Here is a 27082-nt window from a genome sequence, read left to right on the forward strand (position 1 = left end):
ACTGCACTAAGGATGATTTGAGTTAGGAACTCCAAGAAGAAGGAGGACAACCTGTTCCAGCGCCACCCTCACACGGAGGAACTTCTTCCTTATATCTAACGTGAATCTCCCCTGTTTAAGCTTGAACCCATTGCCCTTGTCCTATCACTACAGTCCCTGATGGGGAGTCCCTGTCCGGCAGCTCCACATCCTTCTCACATTGAAGACACCAGAACTGCTCCAAGTGCTCCAAGTAGAGTCTCATGGGAGCAGAGCAGAGGGGCAGGATCACCTCCCTCATCCTGCTGCTCAGGCTTCCTTTGGACAACAGGAGTCCTCCTAACTCATACATAAGCCATAAGCTCATACATGACAGGAGGATTCTCACGTAGAACTCCTGACTCCTGTCCAAATTATGATTATCCTGACGGATTCAGCTCTGGGCACCAGTATTCCACTGGAATAAAGAACAAATGGAAATGCCATAAACTCCAAAATCCGCTTTGCCATTTTTTAGCCAAAGGTTCAAGGCTGACATTGATCTTTTTATTAAAGTCACTTCTCATTCACACCGGTTTGCCCAGGTCCTGAATGTCCTCCTGTGAGCACAGGCAAATCTCACCATCCAAGACACGGAATGAGCATTTGGCCTATCCTGTGAAGTATTCTACACCTGCTCGGTCCATAAGACCTTATTTCTCTTAACACTTTCCTGTGCAAATCAGGTTGACTCTAGACATTAAACAGCATCAAACCAGCCCTTCCAGTTCCATAACTCGAAATTTCTGAGAACAGGATTTCTTCCAAAAATAACAGGGAAAAATCCGAGTATCTGCAATAACCACTTGTAAAACCACAATGAATTGAGGATGCCAGCAGCCAGTACCACTGTCATTCCAGAACTGCAAAATGCACACTAAATGCTGAAAAACACACTGATCACAAGGAGCCTGAAGTCAAACCATGTCACTTGGGTCCTGCTGCCCATTCACTGGGGACAGCCCAGGAGCGATGCAGCAGCCCAGGCTGGTTGTACCCTCAGTGGCCAGGCCAGATGCCCAGGGCTCAAGGAGGAAGCGTGAGCAGCAGAACAGGGAGGGGATCCTGCGCCTCTGCTGTGCTCTGGGGAGACCCCCCCTGCAGCCCTGATCCAGCTCTGGGGCAGCAGCACAAGGGGGACGTGGAGCTGTTGGAGCGAGGCCAGAGGAGGGCATGGAGATGCTGCGAGGGCTGGAACAGCTCTGCTCTGGAGCCAGGCTGAGAGAGCTGGGCTGAGGCAGCCTGGAGAAGAGAAGGCTCCTGAAGGGGAGACCTGAGAGCAGCTCCAGTGCCTAAAGGGGCTGCAGGAAACCTGGAGAGGGGCTTGGGACAAGGGCTTGTAGGGACAGGCCAAGGGGAATGGCTTTAACCTGCCTGAGGGGAGACTGAGATGAGCTCTTAGGCAGAAGCTGTTCCCTGTGAAGGTGCTGAGGCGCTGGCGCAGGGTGCCCAGAGAAGCTGTGGCTGCCCCATCCCTGGCAGTGCTCAAGGCCAGGTTGGACACAGGGGCTTGGAGCAAGCTGCTCCAGTGGAAGGGGTCCCTGCCTGTGGCAGGGGTTGGAGCTGGAGAAGCTTTAAGCTCCCTTCCAACCCAAACCAGTCTATGCTCATATAGGAAATGACTTGCTACTACTAATATCGGAACTTACATTTAAACAGCTGGACAAGCTATTTAAAACAACAAGTGCACATTTTGGGGAAGTTTCTGCAGTTCTTGGCAGGATTAATCCCCACCAACCAGTAGCCAGTGACACCCAGTACAGCAAAACTGAAACCCTTCCTTCAGTGCAAATAAAATCCTCATTCCACTTTGACAGCAACTTTTCCTGTGCAAGGAAAGCGATGCTAACTCCAGGGCAGGAATTAACCACATCACGCAACGCCAGGGCAAGCACTCAGTTTCATTAGATGCCTCATTTATGCCACTTTCTGCAGCAGCTGGGGACAAGGACAGAAATGCTTTCTGTCTGGGCCTTCATGTTAATTCTCTGTAATAGCCACATGGACACTGGAAGTATTACACTGTCAGCAGACTGAGGGCTTCAAAACATACAGGAATAGAAAACAGTTTAACAAATGTATGCATTTTTATATGTACATGTTCTGATAAGGCATATGTTTGAGAGCAACCAAAAAGGAAGCATCCTATTACCTGGATTTCAGGATTGCAGGCAGCTTCCTACACCCGTATAATGAAAGATAGAGTCAATAAAGCCCAAAGACCTGAGGAGCCCCACAAGGCTTCATTTTCCTCCCTCTGCTGACAGCCTGTCACTAACACTGCACTGTGAGTTAGGAAGCACACATAAGCAAACAGATATTTAGAGCAGAGACACAGGACTGCAACAAAGGCCTGTTAAACACATGGGGAAATACTCTATTATAGAGGCTGCAACATCAAGCAGTCTGCAGGCTGGGGGTGGTTCAGAGACTCTAACAACAGAGATTCAGAGGATTTGGAGTGCATGCCCACCAGAGAAACAGGAACCATCAGCCCAGTTCGTAGTATCCCTTAAACCTGTACACCCAGTACCAGTCACTCCTGAAGCTCTCACTCCATGAGCAGAACGGAAAAGCTGCGTGGCCCCTCCAACCCAAACCCACTTCAGGTATCAGGAGCTGCTGCTGGTTTATCCCACAGAGCACTGGGATCCCCGCTGGGATCAATCCTGGTGCTGTCTGGCTGTTTGTGATCCACATCAAGCATCTGATCTACCACCACAGAAAAATAAAGCCCAGAAAACCCAGGATGTGCTTGTTCTTTCAGAGTAATCATTCTCCATTAACACTGTGTTCTAGTTCAGCCTGTTGAGCATCCTAATTCTACTGCATTTGCTACGTTGCCATTTCCTTGTCACATAATTTATAGATGAGTTAGTATTGTAATTAAAAAAGGGTTTTCTTTAGATTAAAAGGCACTGATAAAAGGAAATTATCATGGAACAGCATGGCTTCATCAGCTAAATTCAGTTTCAGCTCTGGAAGGAACGTTTCACCAGGAAAGGGTTATTAACACCTAATGACCTGATTGAGCAAAGCAGGTTCTCAGGCAGTTACTTCAGTAGATCAAAATTCACTCCATGGTTTGAATCATGGAATGGTTTGTGTTGGAAGAGACCTTAAAGCTCCTCCAGCTCCAGCCCCTGCCACGGGCAGGGACCCCTGCCACTGGAGCAGCTTGCTCCAAGCCCCTGTGTCCAACCTGGCCTTGAGCACTGCCAGGGATGGGGCAGCCACAGCTTCTCTGGGCAGGGTGTATATATGGACCACACCACCTCTGTCTGTGTATACAGCCATAAAGACACACAAGAATCAAACCTACCTATGGACAAGGAAACAACAGCTCTTTTTCCATTGCACAAAGGGTGGCCTGAGTGTCCCAGGGTACCTGGGAGCCTGTCTTCAAGTTGGCTCTTTTCAAGTGATGGAGGAATGTCCATTACGATGCCCTGACCTGCAGCAGCATAAACCATTGCAGCTTGTTGTTACAGAGACTCACACACTTCATCATTAGAGATTCTCCTGACTTTGCACTAGAACAGTGTGTCAATCCTGTTGAAACAGGCTGCCCAGGGCAGTGCTGGAGTCACGATCCCTGGAAGTGCAGGTGAGGCCCTCAGTGCCATGGGTGGCCTTGGCAGTGCTGGGGAATGGTTGGACCTGATGACCTTAAAGGGCTTTTCCAACCTGGTTGATTCTATGATTCTTGCGCTAAACTCTCTATGGAGAGGATGCAGTCCCCCAAATGCTCCAGCTTTTACCAAATCCTGCCCCAGTTCCATGGTGATGGGAAGAAAGAGCCAGAGCACCAGTTTAAGGAATAAACTTCAGAAACTCCTATTTAAGGAGTAGTGCTTTGGCCATCACCCCGTCCTCGTCTTTAGTTAATAACGACAGTGGCCATGCCAGAGGCTGATTCACGTGCTGGAAGCTGCCCAATGGCTACGTAATGCTGCAGAGAGTAAGGAGACTTTATTGAAGTCTCCCTCGTACTCCAGTGTTTTAAGTGCTGCAGTGCTATTGATCCATGGAGCTCCTGGAACAAGTAGCTGTCAGATTCAACAGAGCTGGATGACACCCAAACCACCAGAGCTGGGCACCCTGTGCCAGCACCTCAGCACCCTCACAGTGAAGAACTTCTGCCTAAGAGCTCATCTCAATCTCCCCTCTGTCCATTGCAGCTTTAAATAATCCAGCATTCTTTAACAGAAACCCTGCGCAACAGCATTTTCCCTCCTGCTATTTGAGAGTATAAAAGCTGGTTTAATTACATTTTCAAGCCTTTCTCCTTTCGTCACCCTGTTATCACAGCATTGTGGGGAGGGTAGAACATGCCTGGAGTGAGAACAATGTGGTGTCTGGAAAGGCCATACTTGTTCCAAAACTTGCAGAAAATGTGTTTAGTTTGGGAGATAAGATCCTGCAACGTGAAAATTGAAGGAAATGAAGGTGGAAAGAGAGCAAAAAAAGGCAGGAAGAGAGTCCAGCTGGAAGAACAGCAATGGGAAAGGAGAGTTAAAATAGGCAACTATCAAAAACTGGTTATATCTAAAATCTAACATGAAGGTTTGGCCTATTCCGCTTCTGAACCTGGAGTGGATCCTGCAATCCTGTGGGACCACAGAAGCCGACCGGAAAACCATCTTCCTCTCTCTGTTCTGCTCCAGATGAACAGTTCTGTACCAGGCACAGAAAAGAACATCAAGCCAGAGCAGAAACGGTGCAAGGAGATGTTCAGTGAGACCAGAAAGGAATGAGTCTCCTGAAGCAGCACTGCAATTAAACAAAATGATAGCTCAATAATGGCTTGTACAGTATTTGCTAAGAAAGTCATTCCACCTAAAATCCCAGCCTGTTTCCAAGTTTCACTTCCAGAAAGAACTTTAGCTCCGTTTCCATTTTCCTTGTTACCATGCGACTCTCTTCTGTCATTTAGAGCCATTGGAAGAGCAATTTGTTATCAAACTTCTCCCTGCTTGAGCCAGCAGACAGCAAATCCAGCCCACTCCTGGGGCAGCCCAAATGTCTGTGGTTTAGGTTAGAGCAGTCGGAGCATCCCAGCGTGAATCTGCAGAGCAGCTGTTGCCTGGAATACTCTGGCAAGCCTTGAGGAAGACAGTTGCTCCTATTAATGATCCCAGAAACTGAGAAGAAACCCTCTTTTTCCCTGTAGATAAGGTTTTTTTCCAACAAGGGCTGCCAAGAAGTCATTATCCCCATAGGGGAGATATCTTTGAGGAGAAGCAGGTATTTAATTACCATATAGACATGGCAGGCAGGAGGACCTGCATCTTCCCATTCAAACCTGTCAAATTGGCTTCTCGGAGTAGACCTTTCCACATCATTCCCCATTTAAACTTCTTTTCAGCCTCTTCTGAAGTCTTTTGGAATTGCCTCTTTTAGTAGAAATTCCTCATGCGTGACTCAAGGTAGAAACTTGCGCAGAAGAGGAGGATGAAAGAAGAGGAAGGAAGTCAGCAGCACTTGCTCCAGCTTCCCAACGTCATCTTGCTATGAAAATAAGCAATTCCCCCCCGACATGCTGCATAGATTTCTGTTGCAGTCAGTTTTCAAGCTGGAAGCTTCAGTTACAACTAAAACCAGTGAATGAAGACCTGACACTAAGGGATGAAAACACATCGCTGAAAACTTCAGCCTGCATCCGATGGAAAAAGAACCCTCCCAAATGGCAGAAAAGGGACAGGGTAGAGCTGGAGGGAAGAGCGTTCCCCACCCCCCTCATACACCCCTTTCCTAACAGTTTTATTGCATTAATGTTAAATCTAAACCAGTTGAGAGGAGAATGCAACAAAACACAACTGCTGAACTGCATTATCCCTGTTCCATTTCCTACTACAATTCAGTGACTCAGATATCTCCTGGGCACTAAAAATGAGAAGAACTGTCAAAAAAAGACCTGAATAAACTGAAAGGACTTTTATTCTAAAGAAAGTAGCAAAGAGCTTGGGCACTTGAATCAAATTATACAGGTAACCCCTTTCATTTGCTGCTTAGAAAGAAACTGTTTCACCTTTTTCTAAGCATAAAGCTCAACTCCTCAAAACCACTGCTCAGAGTTCAACATAATCTTTCAAGAGAGAAATCAGAAACTAATCAACAACTACTGAAGCAATCCCATCTTCCTCTTCTTCCATAGGAAGCTTATTGCTGGAGCTACAGGCTGGTCGGTCCCACTTTTGTGCCAGCAATGGATGGAGCAGATCCTCCCGGAAACTATGCTAAGGCACATGGAAAATAAGGGGGTGCCTAAGAGCTCATCTCAGTCTCCCCTTGGGCAGGTTCAAGCCATTCCCCTTGGCCTGTCCCTACAGGCCCTTGTCCCAAGCCCCTCTCCAGGTTTCCTGCAGCCCCTTTAGGCACTGGAGCTGCTCTCAGGTCTCCCCTTCAGGAGCCTTCTCTTCTCCAGGCTGCCCCAGCCCAGCTCTCTCAGCCTGGCTCCAGGGCGGAGCTGCTCCAGCCCTCACAGCATCTCCGTGGCCTCCTCTGGCCTCTCTCCAATAAGCTGCACATAAACAAAATCTAATTCATTCTCCCCCCATATCCTGAAGCTCACACCAAGATATTGTAACACCAACGAGAGAGAAGGTTAAACTGTAAACCACCCTGCCACTCAAAGCCCAAGTAATCGCACATTAAGATGCATATGGTACCAGATCCTGTTCACTACACCACACCATGGTGTAGGACCAGGACTATATAGCACACGTGCTAATGTAAATTCATTACAGATTTTAAATTGAAGGCAAAAGATGTCAACAGATAAGGAAGGCTCAGGGGGGACCTGATGGCTCCCTACAAGTGCCTGACAGGAGGATGGAGCCAGGAGGGGCTGGGCTCTGCTCCCAAGGAACAAGGGATGGGACAAGAGGAACCGGCCTCAAGCTGCACCAGGGCAGGTTTAGATGGAGCTGAGGAACAATTCCTGCCCCAGAGGGTGCTCAGGCATTGGAACAGGCTGCCCAGGGCAGGGCTGCAGGCACCGGCCCTGCAAGTGCTCGCACACCATGGAGACGAGGCCTCAGTGCCATGGGGCAGTGGTGGCCTTGGCAGTGCTGGTTGGACTGAATGAGCTTAAAGGGCTTGTCCAACCTCGCTGATTCTACCATTCTACATATGATTTTCCTGCCCGGCACAGAAATCCTGCAATAGGAAGTTCCAGTGAAGGGGTCACAGACACACTCCATCCTCTGGATGCTCCTCAGCATGTGATATTCCACAAGAGCAACGCCCAGCAGCAGCACTTGTTTCATAACCTGCCTCAGAAGTGAGGCCTTATCCCAGCTCGCACCTACCTCGTTCCTCTCTGCATCTCCCACACCCTTATCTTCCCTTTTCACTTTATCTTTAGCCTTTGTCAAACTGAGTGTTCCTTCTCCCCCGTCTGAAGCATCTTTTTTTTTCCATCTACACTTTCTCCCTACCCAGATTTTCACAGTAGCTGATAATTGGCTCATGTGAAGGCTGGTGCCTTCATCTTCCAACCAGTCCCTATCATTCCATCTCCCCCCTTTCTGCTCGCTCTCCTCTTGCCCATTCCAAGGACTCCAAAGCAGATCAGAACGCGGCCGAGCTGCCTCTACACTCCTTTTCCAGGCCCTCTAAATCAGAAAAAGAGACAGAAATTCAATGTAAAAGCTCCAAAAACAACAGGGGAAAATCCCACTGAGTCCAACAGCTCAACTGCCTCGGCCCTGGGCTCTTCCAAGCTCCAACCTGCCCTACAGCAAAGCCAGCTGGGACACTGTCCCAGGGCACATCCATAGCAATTCTCAGTGACTTTTGCATTCACTGGTGGAAAGCCTTCAGGTTAGAGGCATCACAGTGTGAAACCTTCTCTAGCTGTCAGTGATTAGGTTGGACTTGGTGATCTTAAAAAGGTCTTTTCCAACCTGGTTGATTCTAGGATCGCCATCAACAGAAACGGCATTGCCAATACTAACACTAATGTATCAGTTAGAGGGAGGGAAGCAGCTGGTTTTGTTGAAGCTCATTTTAAGTTGGACTTACTTCTTTCCTAAGACCAACCAGTTTGCTCATAAATATGTGGTTATAGGAGAAGCTCAGCCTGGCAAGAGGCTGGATTCACTGTCTTTTTGGCACTGCTCCTTTTGATTTCCTGATCTAGCTGAAGATGTCTCTGCTCACTGCAGGGGGCTGGACTAGATGAGCTTTGTAGGTCCCTTCCAACCCAAACCGTTCTGTTTAGAAACACTCCTAAAACATTCTCTAGTCATATAATCATTAAGCAGATAATTGGGCATTCTAATAGGAAAAATGCCACAAAGAACTTAAATCACCAACTTGCCTCAATAGAAAATGGCTATTTATTCATTTAAATGTCTACACTGTCTAAAAGCCCCATCCCTGGCATTGTTCAAGGCCAGGCTGGATGGGGCTTGGAGCAACCTGCTCTAGTGGAAGGTGTCCCTGCCCAGGGGGCTGGAACTGGATGAGCTTTAAGGTCCCTTCCAGCCCAAACCAGGCAGGGATTCTGTGATCTTGCTCTGAAGGATTCTACCGCTGAAGAGAAAGAAAGGAGGGAGTGTTGCTTCCTAAGAACCAGGGTAGACAACAATCCATTCACGGAAGATTTGTGTTACATTTATGGAGGGGAAGAAGTAAATCACAGTAATCCTGTACAAGAATAAATCAGGTAAAATGAGAAGAATGCAGAAAAGCAAGTCTACTTCTTTCACCTCTGCATGAACTAATGTGATACCCAAACACATCCTGCTGAACACAAAGGGTCATAAACCAGCCTTTGTTTTCTTAAGAGGAGAGTTCTCTCTCAAGAAGAGAACAATGTTAGGCTTAAATTAGCATCTACTAATCCACATTTACCAAAGCTGACCAGTACAGTTCCTCTGCTTGGATTTGATGGTATCTGAGACTGCAAAACCAAGGGCACAACAGCTTTAGAGCAAGCCTGACACGAAGGTGAGTTGTAACTGCGGGATGATCATGTCATGAAATATTTATAGTGCAAAGCCACTTACTTCTGAACTCAAACTGTAACAGAACGCTATATACAGAGTGCTGCTCTGATGCAAACATGATGGAAGAAATGTAACCCTGTGTGTATAAACAACTCAAACGTGCCATGGTTAGAGGGAAACACAGCACTGGTGGGTATCTGGCAACCAGAAAGAAGGTTTCAGCACAACAATGTATTTATACACACGCAGATGCCTTCTGTCCAACTAGAAACTTTGAACAAACAAGGTACAAGCTAAAACTAAGCCCGTGTGTTCTACAGTAGTGATTCCTTTACCAGACAACAATCACAGCATCACAGACTGGTTCGGGAGGGACCTTAAAGATCATCAAGTTCCAACCCCCTGCCATGAAATGTGCATTTATTCATGCTCATCCTTCTACAACCTGGCCTTCGATTAACTGGGCAGCAAGGACTTGTCTGTTTTCACCCATGGAAATGGTGTTACCGAAAGTAGCACCAGGTGCGGTTCAGGACCCTGAGTATCTGCTGTAATAAATACCAATACTGAACTAAAGAATGTTGAGGATTATTTCTTCGATCAAAGCACCATTTCTGAACAGTTTGGGTTGATTTGTTTTCTCCTTTCATCTTCTCTGTTGACAGTAAAAGTGCCCATTTCTTCCTGCAGGATCTAAATCTCATCTGTATCTAAATCTAAACTGTTGTTTAAACTATTAAAAACTGTTGCTGGAAGAAGAAAGCAGCTCATTCAGAAATGGATACTCACAATATGTACTTGGAAAACAATCAAGAACCAGATCTGGGGTACAAACAGCATATTATTTCTTAATGGAGGGCATGGAAGAGGGATAGATTATCCTATTGCATATTCTGAGGTGCAAGAACCACTGGCAAAGGCTTCTGGCAACAGAAGACACGCAGGTAGACAGGAATACAGCTGGAATGTTGAACCAAAGACATCTCTGATACAGCTCCAACTCACAGGCCTGTGGTGAAATCAGCAATATATCCAGGAATGGAATTGCACAACACCAACAGCTACTCAAGTGAATCGCCACGGAGCAAGGAAAGAGATGGGAAGTGCCAAAACAAAGGTCCAGAGCCAACAATCAATCCCAATTCTCAACTCTCTGTTGAGAGTCAGGGCTCTGTGATGAACACCCAGTGTGCTGGGTCTCCTACGTGACCCCAGCATCACGCTGAACACATCCTGTGGGAATGAGTGGCATCACTCTAGAACTAGTAACACCACCATGGGTCCTGGTGAGCCCAAGCAAACCTTCCTGTATGAGGAGGCCACTGGGTACAGATCCCCTTCGTAAAAGTAATGGTGTGATCATGGAGGACACGGAAAGAAGAGTTTTCCAACCAGGCTGCCTCATTGTTACACAAGTAGGAAAGGGTTGGAAAACAAGCAGCCCAGTTGGAGGTAAGGGCTTATTCCAAAGGAGTGTGTCCTGTGAAGCCTCTTTTGCTCACCAAGAGCTGCACAATCAAGCGCACAGAGCCTCTTTGAGGGCACGCTCTAGGAGCCATGAGGAAAGATGTAGCCAAGGGAAGAGCAACGGCCTGATTTAACTCCACAGGAGGCTTCCTACACCACCTCCTCTTGCTATAGAAACCTCTTAGCTACGTCTGAAAATTCAAACCCTCACACAGCAGAAGTGTAATCGTGACAGATGCTCCATTTTGTGAAGCACCAGTGTGAAATAAGGACAGGCTTCTAGCTCTGAGCTTCTGGAAAGCCCTGGAGCTTCAGGGCTAGTTCGGTTGCCTTTCTAATGTTACCTGCACTAAACATAAGCCTTTGGGGCTCCCCCTTTGTTTAAGCATCTCTGTGAATAGCTGAAATGACGATGAAGATGCCCATGGCAGGAGGTTGGAACTCGATGATCTTAAGATCCTTTCCAATGCTAACTATTCTATGATTCAATGACCACGTTTCCCAGCATCAGTGCTGTGATAACAGGTTTACCCCATCCTCTGCAAGCCTGAGCAGTTCAACAGCCTTGATGTAAAGAGCAAATCCCGAAGGTTCTTCAGGCCATCTCCCACACAAACACCCAGGGAAAGCACATGGGATTTCTGCACATCTCTATTACAACCCCTACCCTGGCAATATGGAAGGCAGCTGTGTGTCAAGCCAAAGGTTCCTTTTGTAAGCAGTATTTGGGAAAATTCAACCTAAACCCAGTTTAGTGACTTGCAGAAGCCAATAAATACAATATGCCAGCGTTTTCTTTCTCTCCATTTAAGTTACATCCAAACTATCCTGAAATGAAGGCAGAAACATCACGAGGTTGAACAGGTCCCCAGCTGTCAAAAAACCCCACGCTCCCAGCACTGATTCAGTTGAAATCAAAGTTACCAACAGACACATTATTTAAAGCATCAGCTTCAGGGATTTAAGTGGGAAATTTTGCCACTGAAATGGCTATATCATAAAGATTTATGTTTGTTTAATAGAGATAAATGCCAACTGTGGGTAGCGCAGAGACACATTCATCCACCTGTTTGATTTCTGCAAGCCCAGTTGGTTTCCATTTCAGCCTATGCCTGTCACAACAAATCACAAGCCCAAAAATGATGGATGAAGCATCTCCAAATATGGGTGAGTGAGGACTGAAACAACAGGAAAAGAAGAAGATATTCAGCATAGATCTTTGTCAAGGAAAAAGGAGCCTCCTCTTCCAGCAGCTTTCATTGCTGGGGATGTTAGGGGCTGCCACACGCAAGTGCTAAACCCACACTGAAATGCTGCTTCTGTGTGTGTTTTACATCATTATTTAAAGAGCCAACCCAATAATCCTGATAAAACACAAGTTTTGTCCTCCTTAAACCTCTGCAGAGCCACAGAGTGCAACGCAGGAGGGAAAAATACACGGAGAATGCATCCTGCCCAGAACAAACCCCATTCGGCATCTTGAAACCCTCCTGCATCTAAAGGCACTTTGCAGATAATTCAGTCCTTGTCATCACTCTGCAGTTCAGAAATGCAGTTGTGGGCCTCCCACCCACCTCCTACATGAGAAACATGAATTTCAGATCACTGTCATGTTGACAGTGTGACAGCTAAAGAGAGCAATAAAAAGCAAGGCAAGCACACTGCGAATGGTAGCATAGAAAAATGCCTAAAAAGCAGCAAAGTCTGTCCCCACACCATCAATTTTAAGCACAGCACCCCTCAGAAATCATATACAACACAAGCACCAGGCACTTGAATAGCTTTACCTCAAACTGTACCTCAAAAAATGATTGCTGATGTATTTGTATTGCTTCTAGTAGCATCATATTCAAAATCTCACTCTTTTAGTGAGAAACAAATCTCTGCCTCCCTCAGCACACGGGGTTTATGCCCCACTCATTTCATTTGTGGTCATTTTGCAATACAGAAGGAAAAACCTTATCTCAATCCCATTATTCTAGGATTTGACAAACATACCACTCCTGCTATCTATGGCATTTTTCAGCTCACTCCTCAGTAGTTCTATTTTAGCAATGCCAAAAGAGGAATGTTTTTCGCTGCTGTTTCTTTTGCCTGCACACACCATCAAGCCGGTGACCAACTCAGATTATGTAAAAGTATCACCAAAACAAGTAAAAGACAGCTCATTCAAGCAGCGCAACCCTGACCCACACCAAAAACCTCCTAATAATGGCTTCTGGGAGCACTGGGACCCCTTATCCTACATGGATTTTCTGCGGAGCTGAAGGAGGCCTGGGAACACAACTGAAATCCAAGTCCATGCACGGCAGATTGCCCAAATACTCACCAGGCTTTGTCTCCTCTCCCCATCACCCGAGAGCGTGAGCCTGGCAGCAGGATCTCAGCCCACCCGTTAACTCACAGGGACCGATGCCTTGGGAGCAGCACTCCAGTGAGGATCCTCCTCTGGTCCCCACCTCTCCCTAGCGCCAGCTCCATGTTGCTGCTCCCAACGTCAGGATGATGTTACAGGTGACACCTCCCGCTGCTGATGTCAAGCTCTGTTCCCAACAGCACAACCACCATCTCCCTGCAGCGCTGCTGCCCCTAAACAAGCATCACTTCTGCATCCCCTCTGTCCTCAAGGAGCGGGCGTGAGGGGGGTTTCAGAGCAGCGCACAGACACGGAGCGTTCCCTTAAGTCTCTCGGCATGGATGCTGCAGCAAATGTAGACTACATGCCTCCCTTGGGGGGGAGATGAAGAATTTCTATAGTTTCTTTCTATGGCGCAGCCTAATTTGCCCTTTTCTTAGGGCAAACCATAGAGAGAATACTAAATAACAGTGCCATAGGTACCGGAGTGAAGGATTCAAGGATGCTCCTCTGGCCACTCCGGAGTCAGCCGAGGGCCAGCAATGCAGCCCAGGACCGGCGCTGATGAATGGTGCAGTGCTGCTGTTGTCATGGCAACACCGAGAAAAAAAGCAGCACCAAATAAGGAGTTGTGACATGGATTCTGGGAATCATTTCTACTAAAAGGCTCTAAGCCCCTGGATGCTTTAAAGCTGCAACATCACCTTCTAGGTTAGATACAGGTTCCGTTGTGCAGTGGGCACAAATCATCACATGCACGACTGCATCCATCCAAGACATGTTTGCTTTACAAGCATCACACCAAACCACAACCAAACAACACAATTTTGCATCATTTTCCAATTACTGAGATTGAATTAGATGAAATTATTAAGTCAGGCAAATGGTGGGATGGTAACAATGACCCGAAATAACACCCGTGAAAAACAATGTACCAAAGAGACCCCCATTCTCCCCACAGGTAGGAAGCTCTGTCTTTATGGAAACAAGCCTGAGCTGAACCAAACTGCAGCACCATCAGGTGGCTGACTGCCTGAGCAGCAGTGCCACCCACCACACATCCAGACACTCCTTCCAGAGACAGGAAAACATCCCCAAATTCCTCTGTAAACCAGACACTGCTGGGTGACGAAAGCTGCCAAGCCCCTGGTGCATCACAGATAATGCAGGGCAGCGTAACTTACAGCTGCCAGAGCAAGCTATATACTAGACCAAGGTTCATATTTTTTTGTATCTATATATAAATAAATATATATATAAATATATATATAAAATATATATATAAAATAAAATATATATATATATATATATAAATAGATGGATACAGAGGGGGAAAAACCCCTTTATTTTGCCCAAGCATCATCAGATCTCTTAACTCACTGCATGTGCTCAAGCAGACAACACACCATGACCACTGCGACTGTTTCACCAGGCCCCAGAATGGAAGTTCTCTCTCTGCTCAGCAAGCACAATTCAAGCATTTAGGAATCTTTCCATCCATGACACTATCTTATTTGACCAAACATGCACCAGCTTCTCCCCAAGTCTCCAACCCTACAGCAGCAGGTGCCTGATCACCTGTCAGGTTCACAAGTTTGGAGAGAAGTGGTCCCAGAGCACTGTAATGATTTATCTGGGTTTGTCACCATTAAACACAAAACAATTAAAGTGTTTTCCATTTGCTGAAGACACAAAGGAGGGAATGACAATCCTGATGGCTATTCTCAAGAAATACAAAGGAAGATGCTGAGAGATCTAGCCAGAGACTACATGTTTTCTTTAGGAAAGAGGATGCTGCTAATTGCCTGAACACATGGGGGAACATTCATACTCATTTCTATCAACTTTATTCTCAGGGAAAGCTCCCACGTTCCCGAAATGCACAGAAGAAATGTTCTCAAAGTGGGGCATTTGCAATGAAACCAGCTCCTCAGGCCCATTCAAAGATGCTGAAGCATCTAATTCATTCTGGATACAGAAGCAATGAGGCCTTTGCGAATCCAAACCTAAAACCAGAAACACTGGCTTGGGTTGGAAGAGACCTTAAAGCTCATCCAGCTCCAGCCCCTGCCATGGGCAGGGACCCCTTCCACTGGAGCAGCTTGCTCCAAGCCCCTGTGTCCAACCTGGCCTTGAGCACTGCCAGGGATGGGGCAGCCACAGCTTCTCTGGGCACCCTCACAGGGAAGAGCTTCTGCCTAAGAGCTCATCTCAGTCTCCCCTCGGGCAGGTTAAAGCCATTCCCCTTGGCCTGTCTCTACCTGCTCTTATAACAAGCGTATAGGCTACTTACAGAAATACATAATTTATTCCCTGAATTTCTTACCAATATTCTCCCCTCCTCCCCCTGTGCATGGTGCTCACACACACATGCTCCTTCTGAACGGCTCCTAAAGCAATCTGTCATTCAAGAGAAAAAAATAGAAATAGCCAAATATAGGGATGAATAAAATTATCCCTGTGCATATAAATGTACAGCCTGTAAATTACCCATCTCTCCTGAGGAGGAGTTGGGTGCAGCACAGGGTTTTGTGCACGTGGTGCTTCCACAGTGACAGAATAAAGCATCGGTAGCTGAGGCTTTCAGCCCAGTATCTCATCTATTATTCTAATATGAGGCTGGGTACCATTTCTGGCATGGATTCAGGGAAGCACTTAGATACATTCATGTCTATAAGCACCCTCTGAAAAGCCATGCTTTCCTCAATGAAGGTGTACAATGCAATGGCATTATTTTCATTAGAGCCATGGTTTTGAGCCCTCAAGAACACACTTTCGATCTATAGAAGAACATTTAACCCAATGGGTTTGAAAACGGTTGCCCTCCTTCTGCAGCAAGCACAGTAACATTTAAGCGCTAATTTTATTTCAGACAGAAAGCAAAATGGTGTTTTCTGCATCCTGATCCTGGACTGGGAGGGGTTGGGGGGATTTCTTTCTTTTTATTATGTATTTCTCACATTAGATTTTCTAATAAAGCCACTGTTATTGTACAAAAACCTATGTTAAACAGCATAAACTGAGGTTGAACACGCTGATTTAAAGTATGTCCTTGGCCACTGCTAAACAATAGGCTATGAAGGCAGGAGGGGCAGAGCTGATTACTTATGCTTGCTATTACCTCACCCTGTAGAGCCACAATGACCTTAGTTTTTCTTAAACCACCAGACTATTCAGCAGTGAAAACTGCAGCCGTACTGAATATTTATCAACCCTGAATCCAGCCAAGGCTCCACACACGGAAACCCAGACAGCAGCACCTCAGCTCCTCTGGAAGGAGAACTAACACACTGTGCAACGGGTTCCTATGGCTCCTTGCTAAAGGTGGACATTCTAACCTCTCTGTGGATGAAAACCTGACTTGTTCACACATCAGCCAGGTTAAGGACTTCGGAACCAAAGAATTCCAGTCTGGTTTGTGTTGGAAAGGACCTTACAGCTTATCCAGTTCAAGGGACCCCTTCCACGGGAGCAGCTTGCTCCAAGCCCCTGTGTCCAACCTGGCCTTGAGCACTGCCAGGGATGAGGCAGCCACAGCTTCTCTGGGCACCCTGTGCCAGCGCCTCAGCACCCTCACAGGGAAGAGCTTCTGCCTAAGAGCTCATCTCAGTCTCCCCTTGGGCAGGTTCAAGCCATTCCCCTTGGCCTGTCCCTTTACTATGAGAAAGGATTATTGTCCTATCCCAAAAGATTGTATTATCAATAGATAAAGAAAGAAATAGAGAGCCAGCATTGCAGTTTCTGCTGGGGAAGGTTCTCTGCACCATACGGATTTCTTTTCCCTTTTTTAAGGGTAAAGTTAAACCGCAACTTAACATGCCACCCCTGACGCCCATGAAAACGGGCATCGCAGTAGGTGCCTTCCCTCCCCATCAGAGATGACAAACCTGCTCTACTACAGGAACAGACACATGCAGATCCAGAGCGACTCAAGACACCTCAGCTCTCAATCATGAGCAAACTGTCTTGTGAAAAGAGTAAAATCTCTTTTGTATTTCAGTTTTCATCTCTGAACAATTTCAGAAAGCACAAACGCAGACGCTGGTACAGCCACATTGTGTTGCAAGTGGTCTGAGGAATTAAATCTTTAGTAAAAGAATATACATATACAAGCCAACAAAGCTCCTCATGTAACAAATGGTACCATTCCAGTATCCAACCACTTCACAGATATGGAAATCACGACATGAATGGCTTAGTCACACACAAATGTATGTAAGAAGCAAACAGCATGAGAAAAAACCCTACAATTGGATAATTTCTCAACAATTTTCTCTGCTCTAAAGGTCGCTTTGAAAAAGCCATGTGGCAACTGTCAGCCGGACAAAAGCCTCTCTTTGCAAGCCTTCAGTTTCCCAGAATCACCCTCATCCCTTTTCCAAAAGGAATCACTGCTGTTATTGTGTGGGATTAACAACTGGACAGCAGAAGGAGACAAAGCAGAAGAGGAAACGGTCACAGGCAGCGACACGTCTCCATGTCCTGACTGTCAAAGTCCCGGCTGCTTACTCCCGACAGTCACAGGAATGTTTGGAACCAAGTTGCTTCTCGACTCTATCACGGTTCAAGTCTGCTACACTGGCGCTTACAAGGCTTCTGTAAAATCAAAGAGGGGCATTGGGCAAAACAGGGAGAAAGGCAGCAAAAACCAGCACAAGGCTCTAAATGTGTCTTCAAAAACATAATCTTAACTCCAAATCTTCTTCATGTTACAGATGATGTTTCACTAATGAATGCAACCAAGCAGGATCTTTACACACTCATAGTCCATATCCCCCAGCAAAAAAACCCAGCCTAAAACTTCTTACTAGACGTCTATAACACATGAACATTGCATAGATGTATTATATTATACATATATATAATACATGGTTTACATGTATTATAATACATGGTTTATATACATTATATAATACATATATAATACATATATATATATTATATAATACATGGTTTACATGTAATTATAACCACGTATATAATATATGGTTTACATGTATTATATGACCATATGACAAAACATGAATTATATGACCCCAGTCTGTGGTCAGTCATTCAACAACCATCTCTTTCTGCTGCCAATGGATTATTTTCTTGCTTTTCTATCTCTCACAGTAACAGCAAATAAGAGAGACAGACCATAAGGAGTAGTGGTAAATACTATGAATAACAGAGCAGAAAGCATTACTTTCCCAGTTCCTTTCCACGTTGCCTTAATGAAAGCAAACAAATTCCTATAATGACTGCATGAGGATGGAAAATAAACCCCTTCCTTTTCCAATATCAACAGTAAATTAAACTAATAATTTAAAAACCCTGCTAATCCACCAACGCACCGAAACACACTTTGAATTCCAAGGGTAGCAGGAGCTCCATTGGAGTCATCAAGATCTGTAGGTGCAAAATACAAGCACGCGTTTTCACTGAATCATGGGATGCTTTGGGTTGAAAAGGACCTTAAGATCACCCAGTTCCAACTCCCTGCCATGGGCAGGGACACCTCACACTAGAGCAGGTTGCTCCAAGCCCCTGTGTCCAACCTGGCCTTGAACACTGCCAGGGATGGAGCATTCACAACTTCCTTGGGCAGCCTGTTCCATGTTCAGGCTATAAGAGACTTTTAAAGGACATTTAAAACAGATGGAAAGGAAAAGGGTGCAAGGAGAAAACAGAGTCATCTTCCCAATCAATTTCCCAATGGATGCTTGCGTACGGCCCCAAAACAGACCTCTGAACATAACCAGGTGCCTAAACTTCCCTTCTCTTGCTTTTCCGTGCTAACAGTTATCAATATCTTATTGATATCATCCCTGTTTGTATGCATCTTGGTCAGGTCTAGACTCTGCTATGATTTAGGAATCTCTTCCTCCTGTCCTTTTCAATTTCTCCTTTCACTGGAGGGCAGGGAAAACAAAAGGCACAAAGTGCATCTGAGTTCACTTTTGTAAGCATGGGGCAGATTATAGCAGGTAAAAATCCCTTTGGCTGTTTCTCTCATACAAACACAGGAATGGCTGATCATTTAATGACAGGCATCAGGGATGGCAGGGTTTAGGCAAGAAGCAAGTTTCTCACAACTGTTACCAGTACAAATACGATGTCAGGCTTTTAAATGGATGTTAGACTCCAAGTGCTTTGACAATCCCACTATTGTACAATGTCTGGGTATTCAACCCACAATCCCAGCAGATTAGGTAAAAGTCTTTAAAAGTAAGCATAAACTCTGAAAAATAATGACTCTGAGGTAAAAGTTTATAATTTTTTCTGATGTATTCTCACAGCATTCAGAATTTCAGCATCAAGTTCTCTGTAACACTTCCACTGTGCACCAACCGCAACACAAAGTGCAACTGAAACCCACTCTGCTCAAAGCTTCGCAGAGACCCAGACAATATTTGTACAACAGAGACACTCTTTTCAGCACAGAGAGATTCCTCTGTCAGCCTGAAATCCAATCTGCTCCTGGTTTTGCCTGAAGCATCTGCTATAACAAAGAAATGATGACACAGAACCTTGGTCAAAGTGTTTTCTTACAGATTTTAAGGACCAATGGACCTTAAAAGCCCCACTGAACTTTATTTAAAGTCCTTACCAGTTAACTTCTTCACAGGTTGGAGCCGAACACTGATAGACTGATGTGTGAGTAAGGGGGAGGATGGAAGGGAGCGGGACATGCCCTCCATAATCCGAATGTGCTGCATACCTTCGGTCACTGGGAGTGGCGGAATAGCGTAGTCTGGTTCAAAAGCACAGTCGTTCTCTGTGGAGGTGCCTGATGGGAAGAGAGAAAAAGTATTTGGTTAGAATACATGGGAGTCTCCTGCTTTCATCATTCCTCAGTGGAAGCCTGCCTGGCTCAGGTGAGCCCAACCATGGAGCCATCTCATTGCACATCCTACAGTTGCTCCCTTGGGTTCCCCCTCTCACAGTTTGGACACTTCCCTTGAAGACATTCTACTTCTAGAACTGCACCTCAGCACATCTCCTTAGAGTACAAGCAGCAGAACTATGAGGAATTTATGAAGGCCAAGAAGGATGGGGCTTGGAAGAACCTGGTCTAGGGGAAGGAAGGTGCCCCTGGAACTGGATGAGCCTTAAGATCCTTTCCAACCCAAACCAGTCTGCGATTCCATGCTTATTTGGACTGGTTTAGTTTGTCTTTCAGAGTCCAGGAGTCACCAGTTTTACATGTCATTCACACAAAGCATTGGGCATTCAGATTGTAGGGCAGCCTGTCCCAGTGTTCTAGCACCCTCAATGGAAATAACTTCTTCCTCTTGTTGAGGTGAAACTTGGGTTTCAGTTTACGGCCACTGCTCCTCGTCCTGTTGCTGGGTGCCACTGGAAAGCGTCTGGCACCATCCTCCTGGCACCTCCTTTGACGTGTTTATATGCATTAATGAGATCCTCATGAGGACTTTTAGCCTAAAATAAACCCCTACCAAACCAACTGGAAGAACAAAAGCCTCCAAAAGCAGCCCCACCTCCAAACCGTGCCCTCACAATGTACAGAGGCACCCAAAGACACTCAGAGCCTGTTTGTCTATAGAAGGCATCACTGTAGAAGACAAGAAGTGGAGACAGAAAAGGCAGATATTGTTAATTGTAGCAATATTAATGACAAATGAAGAGCAGCTGCTCCTGACTGGGAAGAGCTGGGAGCAGTACGGATCCTCCCATTAGCTGCAGAATATGGAAACCTCTGCCTCAGGAACACCCAAGTTCTCCACCTCTACTCAATATGATGAACAACCTGACACAGACAACTAGGAATTCATCCGCAAACCCAACTTAAAACTGTTAGTGTTAATATTTCATTGCTGAGAGTGTAAGGAGACTCCACTTGCGCCACACCTTGAAGAGATGGATTTTAGCTTTTAGTGCCTACTGATGGTTTTTCTCCATAAAGACACTCGTTATTTGATTTCCATGGATTAGCTGGGCTGCTCCCAATAGCTTGTGAGAGTGTAGTTAAAAATGAACTGTTAGAGGGGTGGACAGACAGAAGCACGAAGCCAAAATGATCAATGCCTCAAAGACATGCTACTCCAGAGGAGCCAATGGACAAACTTTATTCCAAGTATCCAAAGGACAACGTGAACAACCCAATGCACTGTTTGGAATCAGAGGAAAAGCCCCTATTGAAATAACAAGTTCCTGAAGCGTGCTCAGAGGTAGCACCATTCATGGCTAAAACCCACCTGCAGCTTCCAGGACCATCTCTCAGTGTTGCTGCACCATTCTTTACAAGAAACCAAACCCAACACTAGCCCAACTTCGCGCTATTTTTGACAGCTCAAAATACACCTTTTGCTCTCTTGCTCTCTGAACACTTGCCAGTTATTGCAAGCGGAACACCTTTGCTGACTCAGCAAGTCTATTCATAACCACCCCTGAGTGCCAGGAAGGACAAATCTGGCACTGGCATTGACAAACCCAACCTGCGGTGCTTCTTCTAAATACATTTGGCATCAGATTTGCCATCATTGATTTGGATTCTTGAAAGTTCTCATTTCCTCAGGCTACATTTAAGGGTTTGAAGGAACTGGAAACAACAGCATCTTCCAAGTTCTTGTGTGGGTCAGATCTGCAAGTCACTGTGTGTTCCACTGGTTATTATGGAGTAAGATGTGAGTATCTTCAACCAAACTAAACCCAAGGGCAAACAAGGGCAGGCTCTGGTATAGAAATACAAGTAACTTCATCTTTGCCAAGTTTCCAGGAGTGTTTCCCTTTGAAAATTCCCATGCTTTTACAATGGAACCAAGGAACTCACTAAATACCCACAACGTACTATTTGCATTCCACGGATGTCACACTACACAAACAGGGCAATTGAAACGCTCCTCAATTTGTTCCAGTCAGGAAGGGCACTGGGTTGATCAAACCCCCAAATTAGGGATCATTCACGGCTGAACTGGAACCTTGACAGTTTGTCCATAAAATATATTCAAGTAAAATGTCACTGCAAAGGGCATGTTCGAACAAACAAACTATTTCTTGACGTTTTCTAAGATAATTATGCTTTACAGATAGATGGAACACTTGGGCATCACATGTGACTTCATGGAAGCTGGAACAGAAGACAACTCCCTCATTTCAGGTGGCTGGTTTCTCCCAGCACAAGAAAACCCCTTAACCCATCTTTATGAAAAATACATGTTCAGATCCGCTGCAGAAGAGGGCAAAGTTAAAGATAACACTTTTAGGGAGGAAAGAGACTTGTTCTTCCTTGAACTGCATCTACAATTGCATCCACTGATCCAAATGGAAGCATTCAGTGCAGAAGCTTGCTCTCCAAGAAGTCAGAAGTACTTTTTTACCTGTTTCCCCTTCTATTCCCTTCTCATGCTGAGACTTCTTGCTTGCCTCTGCAATTCCTGGAGTCACTGAGGCAAACAGAGGTTGGTCATTCTGTGGCACGTAAGTACTTGCCAATACATCCTCTGTCCAAAAGTGGTATTTTTCCACAGCAGCTGAGATGCTGAACAAATGTAACCTGAGAGAACGGAGTGTCTGAAAGAAGTGTATGGAAACCCAGCAGGCAAGGAGCTGCTGCACCTTGTAACGCCATGCCAGAGGACAGACCCAGGCAGACAGAAGGACATCACGGGGACTAACAGCAGAGAAAATGGACAAGGCTCAGCCTCCATGAGTAACACAACGGCTTTATCTGAGCTGAGGGTCTGGAAAAGAGCGCCCATTCATTCTGTGCTCTGAAAGCACGGAAATGCGACTTGTATGCAAGCTATCAAGGGGTACACACAGTTACAAACCCCTTTGTTTCTTCCCAATTTTAACTCTTCTGCTTTAAAATGAGAAATTTGAAGGAACTGATTTTGCAATAGTAACAAAAATATCCCGTCTTTCAGCTGGTGATGTTTCCCAGGGTTCTGCCTCTCAATTCCAAACCCCCTAATCCCAATCCCAGGCTTCAATCACTTGCAATGATTTTGCCCAGGCAACACTGGAATCCTGCCAAAAAAGGAACAGTGCTCTGGAGAAAATGTCTCCATGAGAAGTCATTAGGACACCATGACAGCAATGGACTTGAACCAAAATGAAAGGAAAACTTTGCTGCAACCCCAAAGAGAAACATCAGTCAATGCACACAGCACCTACTAGAGCCATGCTTCCAGAACCGGCTGCTTAGCCTCAAGAGCTGTGTGAAACACCAGTGTTTTCACAACCCTCACAAACGAGTAAATGCTTCAAACTTGAAGTAAACTACTTCAAAGGACACAGAAGCCAGCACAGACCCAAGAGCTGCTGCTCTCAGTGGCAGAAATCCCCTTTACACAGCTTTTAGTGGTGGTTTTAACCACCAAACCTATTAAGAATGATGGATACCCAACGAAAGTTTGTAGAATCACCATTTAAATAATATTTAAACTATTTTTACTACTTTCTGCCTAGGGCCTTTTGCCCTGTTCCTGTAGGATGAAACAACAAAGGCAAGGATGTAACTGGCAGATGCTCAGCCTGTCCGGCATGCACCAGTCCCCACTCCATCACACTGGAAGGACACCGTGGGCACTGCCTTTGCAAATGGGGGCAAGGCAAGCAAGTTGATTTGCACTGGGATGTGCTGAAGACCTCTTCCACCACCAGCTCCAACAACTGCCCTTGTGTAAAGCTCCTGCAAAACAGAGATGTCCCAGACTCCACAGTCTCACAGGACAAACGAGTCTGAACTCCTTCAAACTCCAGAGAGGCAGTCTGGTTTGGGGAATGTTAGCAGATTTGTAGCTCTGTGGATAACAGTGATGGGTACAGAACCCCGTCAGACTACACAGCCTGATGGAAAACACAACATGTACGTGGAAGAAAGTGAACAGATGAGAAATGAGTCACTGAGGCAGAACAACACTAACGTTTACCTTGCCCAGATCGGCTCTGACGGGAGTCTACACTTGCCTGTCTTCGGTCTGGTGGCTCCTCGTTCCCTCCATCTGCATGAGAACCAAAACAGCACAAGTAGAACATCATCGTGGACAGGTCAGGCAGATGCAACTTTTCCTTGAGCACCATCACCTATGCTGTAGGAGCAGCAGAACAAAAGGTCCCTCGTGCAGGCTGGCACTGGGCAAACACTGACTGATTCCTTTGCTGTTCCTCCCCAGCTCAGTGCAAATGGAATCTGTGTGGTCCTCAGATATAAGCAGGCTTTCAACTCCTCTTACTGACCACACAGACACGTCAATGAAATAGCAACCACACGGTGCATCTTCAGTCAGTTCCTCCACTTAGGTATCAGAATATAAAAAGTATTAATCACGTGAAGAAAGAGATCCAGGGGAGAAGAAAGAAATAAAAAGAATATTCTATAAAATGGTTTCCTTTCAAAATTATTTGTCAGCTAAAACCCAGGAAGGCCAAGAGGAACAAAACCACTCTCATTATAGCCTCCAAAACTGTTTAGGAATGCAGCTATAGCTAACAAATAAAACAATCCATCTGGGTAAATGCAGAGTGGGACACAGTGTACAGTATCATACAATTAATTACATGCTGGTCCTCATTGATCAACTGACCAGATTAGAAATAATAGATGTGCACATCAATAGAGATGCTTGAGTGCACGGGGTTCATGCCAGCTGAAAGTAGAGAGAAGTTTGGCTGTGGAGGCTGTGTGAAGGCAAAACCAGGCATTTACAATGAGGATTGCTGTGGTTAGTGCACCTCGCAGCAGAGAAAGGGGAAGCTTTTAGAGCCCTTAAAAATAGGTCTGAAATAAGTGAATTGTTAAATAGCTGTTTAAAAACTCAATAGTCCCTATTTTAGCATTTATATTTTTTCATTCTACTAAAAGCAGCTGCATTCTGATGTGTTTCTCAGTAGATATAGAGATACAGGGATGTAGATAGCAAGGAGCTGAACTTGATCCTTATGTGTCCCTTCCAACCAGAGATATTCTATGACTCTATATCCCTGAAATTATCTGTTGGATGGGCCTGCTACACCATCAAGTAATTCGATTTCACCAACCCATGCTACATGTGAGCTGCACCCGTTAGTCTAGCTCTAAAGGGAAGCTGTGTGCTGGAGCACAATGGGTAAGGTGATGGGAAACAAGCCCAACCCCAAAAAGCAGGGCCACAGCCGAGGTCATGGGAGGTTCTTTGTTTCCTCTGCCCCAGGGCCGGTGCCTGCAGCCCTGCCCTGGGCAGCCTGTTCCAATGCCTGAGCACCCTCTGGGGCAGGAATTGTTCCTCAGCTCCATCTAAACCTGCCCTGGGGCAGCTTGAGGCCGGTTCCTCTTGTCCCATCCCTTGTTCCTTGTGGGAAGAGAGCAGCCATGAAGGATGTGATACTGCAAATCTGACTGCAGCTTTGACATGCACCCTCTTGGGATTAGCTGCACTGAGCTGCATAAACGAGTATTAACAGGTCATTATGGAGAAAACAAAAAGCCTCTGAGTCCCAAACAAATCCACAGTGCAAGATGGTTGTAAGGATTGAAAGGCTTACAAGACAAGGGTTTACAAACAGAGACTAAAATCAGGAGCAAACCTCAGTATTTATCAACAGCCGCATCATCATCCTCAAAACCCAAACTCAGTATCCTTGTTTTGCATGGTTGTTGTGAGTGATGCTAAACCAACACCTGGCCAGATCCATCCAGGTAATCCACAGGCGGGTCCTGGCAAACCTTTCACCACCAGTAAGAAGCTGGAAAGAGGCTGGACTGGTTCTGAGGGATGTGGATTCTAATGGAGATGCTGCAGAATGCCACCTCACAGGAGATCACACGTGCCAAAGTCTGGTTATATGGCAGACGGACCACCAGCCCCATCCTGCCAGGAGCAGAACCAAGGAGGTCCAGCACCACACCACATTCAGAAGATGCCTGAACAGTAACACACCATTCCCTGGGACCCACAACCACTCTCAGCAACAAGAGTCACCACCACTCAGTGCTGGGCTGGAGCGCAAGCCTTGGAAAGTTTCTGTTGCTCTTATGCCACGAGGTGCCACAGGGACACCAGAGCACCAAAGCACCAAACTGCAGTTCACCACAGCTGGTCTGCATCTCCTCCAAAACTTGGCTCCTCCATTAACAGAAGCAACAAGGTTTATCTTTTACATCACCCTTGGTAGGGAGGAAAAGCAAGCTGCCCTTGGAAGACAGAAGGTTTTCACTCACTGGCTTTACCAGGAAGCTAAATCCTACTTGGATTTTCTACAACTAAATACATCTAAGACAAGCATGTTCTCTATTTTAGAAGAACTGTTAGCTTTTAGCCCAAAATGAGTAGATTTGGGTCTCCCAGAAGTCAGCTGCCCTACTGACATGAGGCAGGTATTATCTAAAACCATTAAACTTAAGAAGTACATGATGACATCTTAAAGAGATACATGATGGGACCCTGAAGAGATACACCACCACCAACTCCCCACGGGAGTACAGCTGGAATACTTCATGCCTAAGTAAGAATTAATCTACTTAAAATCCCAGACTGGATTGGGTTAGAAAGGACCTTGAGATCATCCAGCTCCAACCCCTGCCACGGGCAGGGACCCCTTCCACTGTGCCAGCGCCTCACCCCTTAAGATCCCTGGGAAGGACAAGACCTCTCTCATGTAGTCACTTGGACATAACAATGCTTGTACCCGTGCTTTGATAACAAGCATGAACCAGGGCAGCAGACCCGGTCATCCTGCTCTCTGATGCTCTTCAACACCCAACAGTGGGATGCAAAACGGTGTGCTCATTGCATGGGGGTTGGACCAGATGCCCTTTGAAGGTCCCTTCCAACCCAAACTATTCCATGATTCTATGAACTTCCAGAATCAATTTAGGAGGGTGGGAATGGCAAAAGGAAATGTGATGACTCAGCACGTATCAGGGCTGCCATCATCATGCCACTGCATTCACCCACCACTGCTGTGCCTGGTGCAGTTGCAGCAAAGGCTGTAGCCTGGCTGAATCCAGTGGCAGTTCTCAAGACCATTCAGTGGCTTTTAATGAGGAACCTTTTGGGAACAAGCACTGGGAGCGTGGAGCCATCCCCTCCCCAAGGGACACACGTGCACGTCCACACACACTTAGTGAGCATAAACAAACCCACAGGTTCCGCGGATGAAGCCATGTCAACCTGACCAGCTCAGGGCTGCTCTGGGAAGCCCCTCACCCTGTGCACCACCGACCCTTCCCATCTGCTGTGCTCTCTATAGCCATGGAAAAGCAGCAGGAAACACGGAGTCTCTGGGAGGCACATCCCAATAGGATGCTCATCCGGGGCAGAGCAGGCAGGAACTGTGAAATGATGGATGCTTGCAA

At 46.0% G+C, this 27082-nt stretch overlaps 1 protein-coding gene across 8 annotated transcripts in view; it reads right to left on the reverse strand.

Moving 5' to 3' along the window:
* The window catches only part of TANC2 (tetratricopeptide repeat, ankyrin repeat and coiled-coil containing 2), a 218465-nt gene that overhangs the window by 114236 nt on the left and 77147 nt on the right, over window positions 1–27082 (reverse strand). For 3 of the 8 annotated variants that reach the window (XM_065698867.1, XM_065698866.1, XM_065698865.1), the window contains exons 4-5: window positions 23679–23750; window positions 19502–19570 (exon numbers count right to left, since the gene is read on the reverse strand). In XM_065698867.1, coding sequence (XP_065554939.1) covers window positions 19502–19570; window positions 23679–23750 — 141 coding nt within the window. Of the gene's footprint in view, window positions 1–19390; window positions 19571–23678; window positions 23751–27082 lie in introns of all 8 variants that reach the window. The other 5 variants (XM_065698864.1, XM_065698862.1, XM_065698861.1 and 2 more) reach the window with 3 other exon arrangements.

Source organism: Lathamus discolor, chromosome 20 (assembly GCF_037157495.1).
Source record: "Lathamus discolor isolate bLatDis1 chromosome 20, bLatDis1.hap1, whole genome shotgun sequence".
Taxonomy (NCBI): Eukaryota; Metazoa; Chordata; class Aves; order Psittaciformes; family Psittacidae; genus Lathamus; species Lathamus discolor.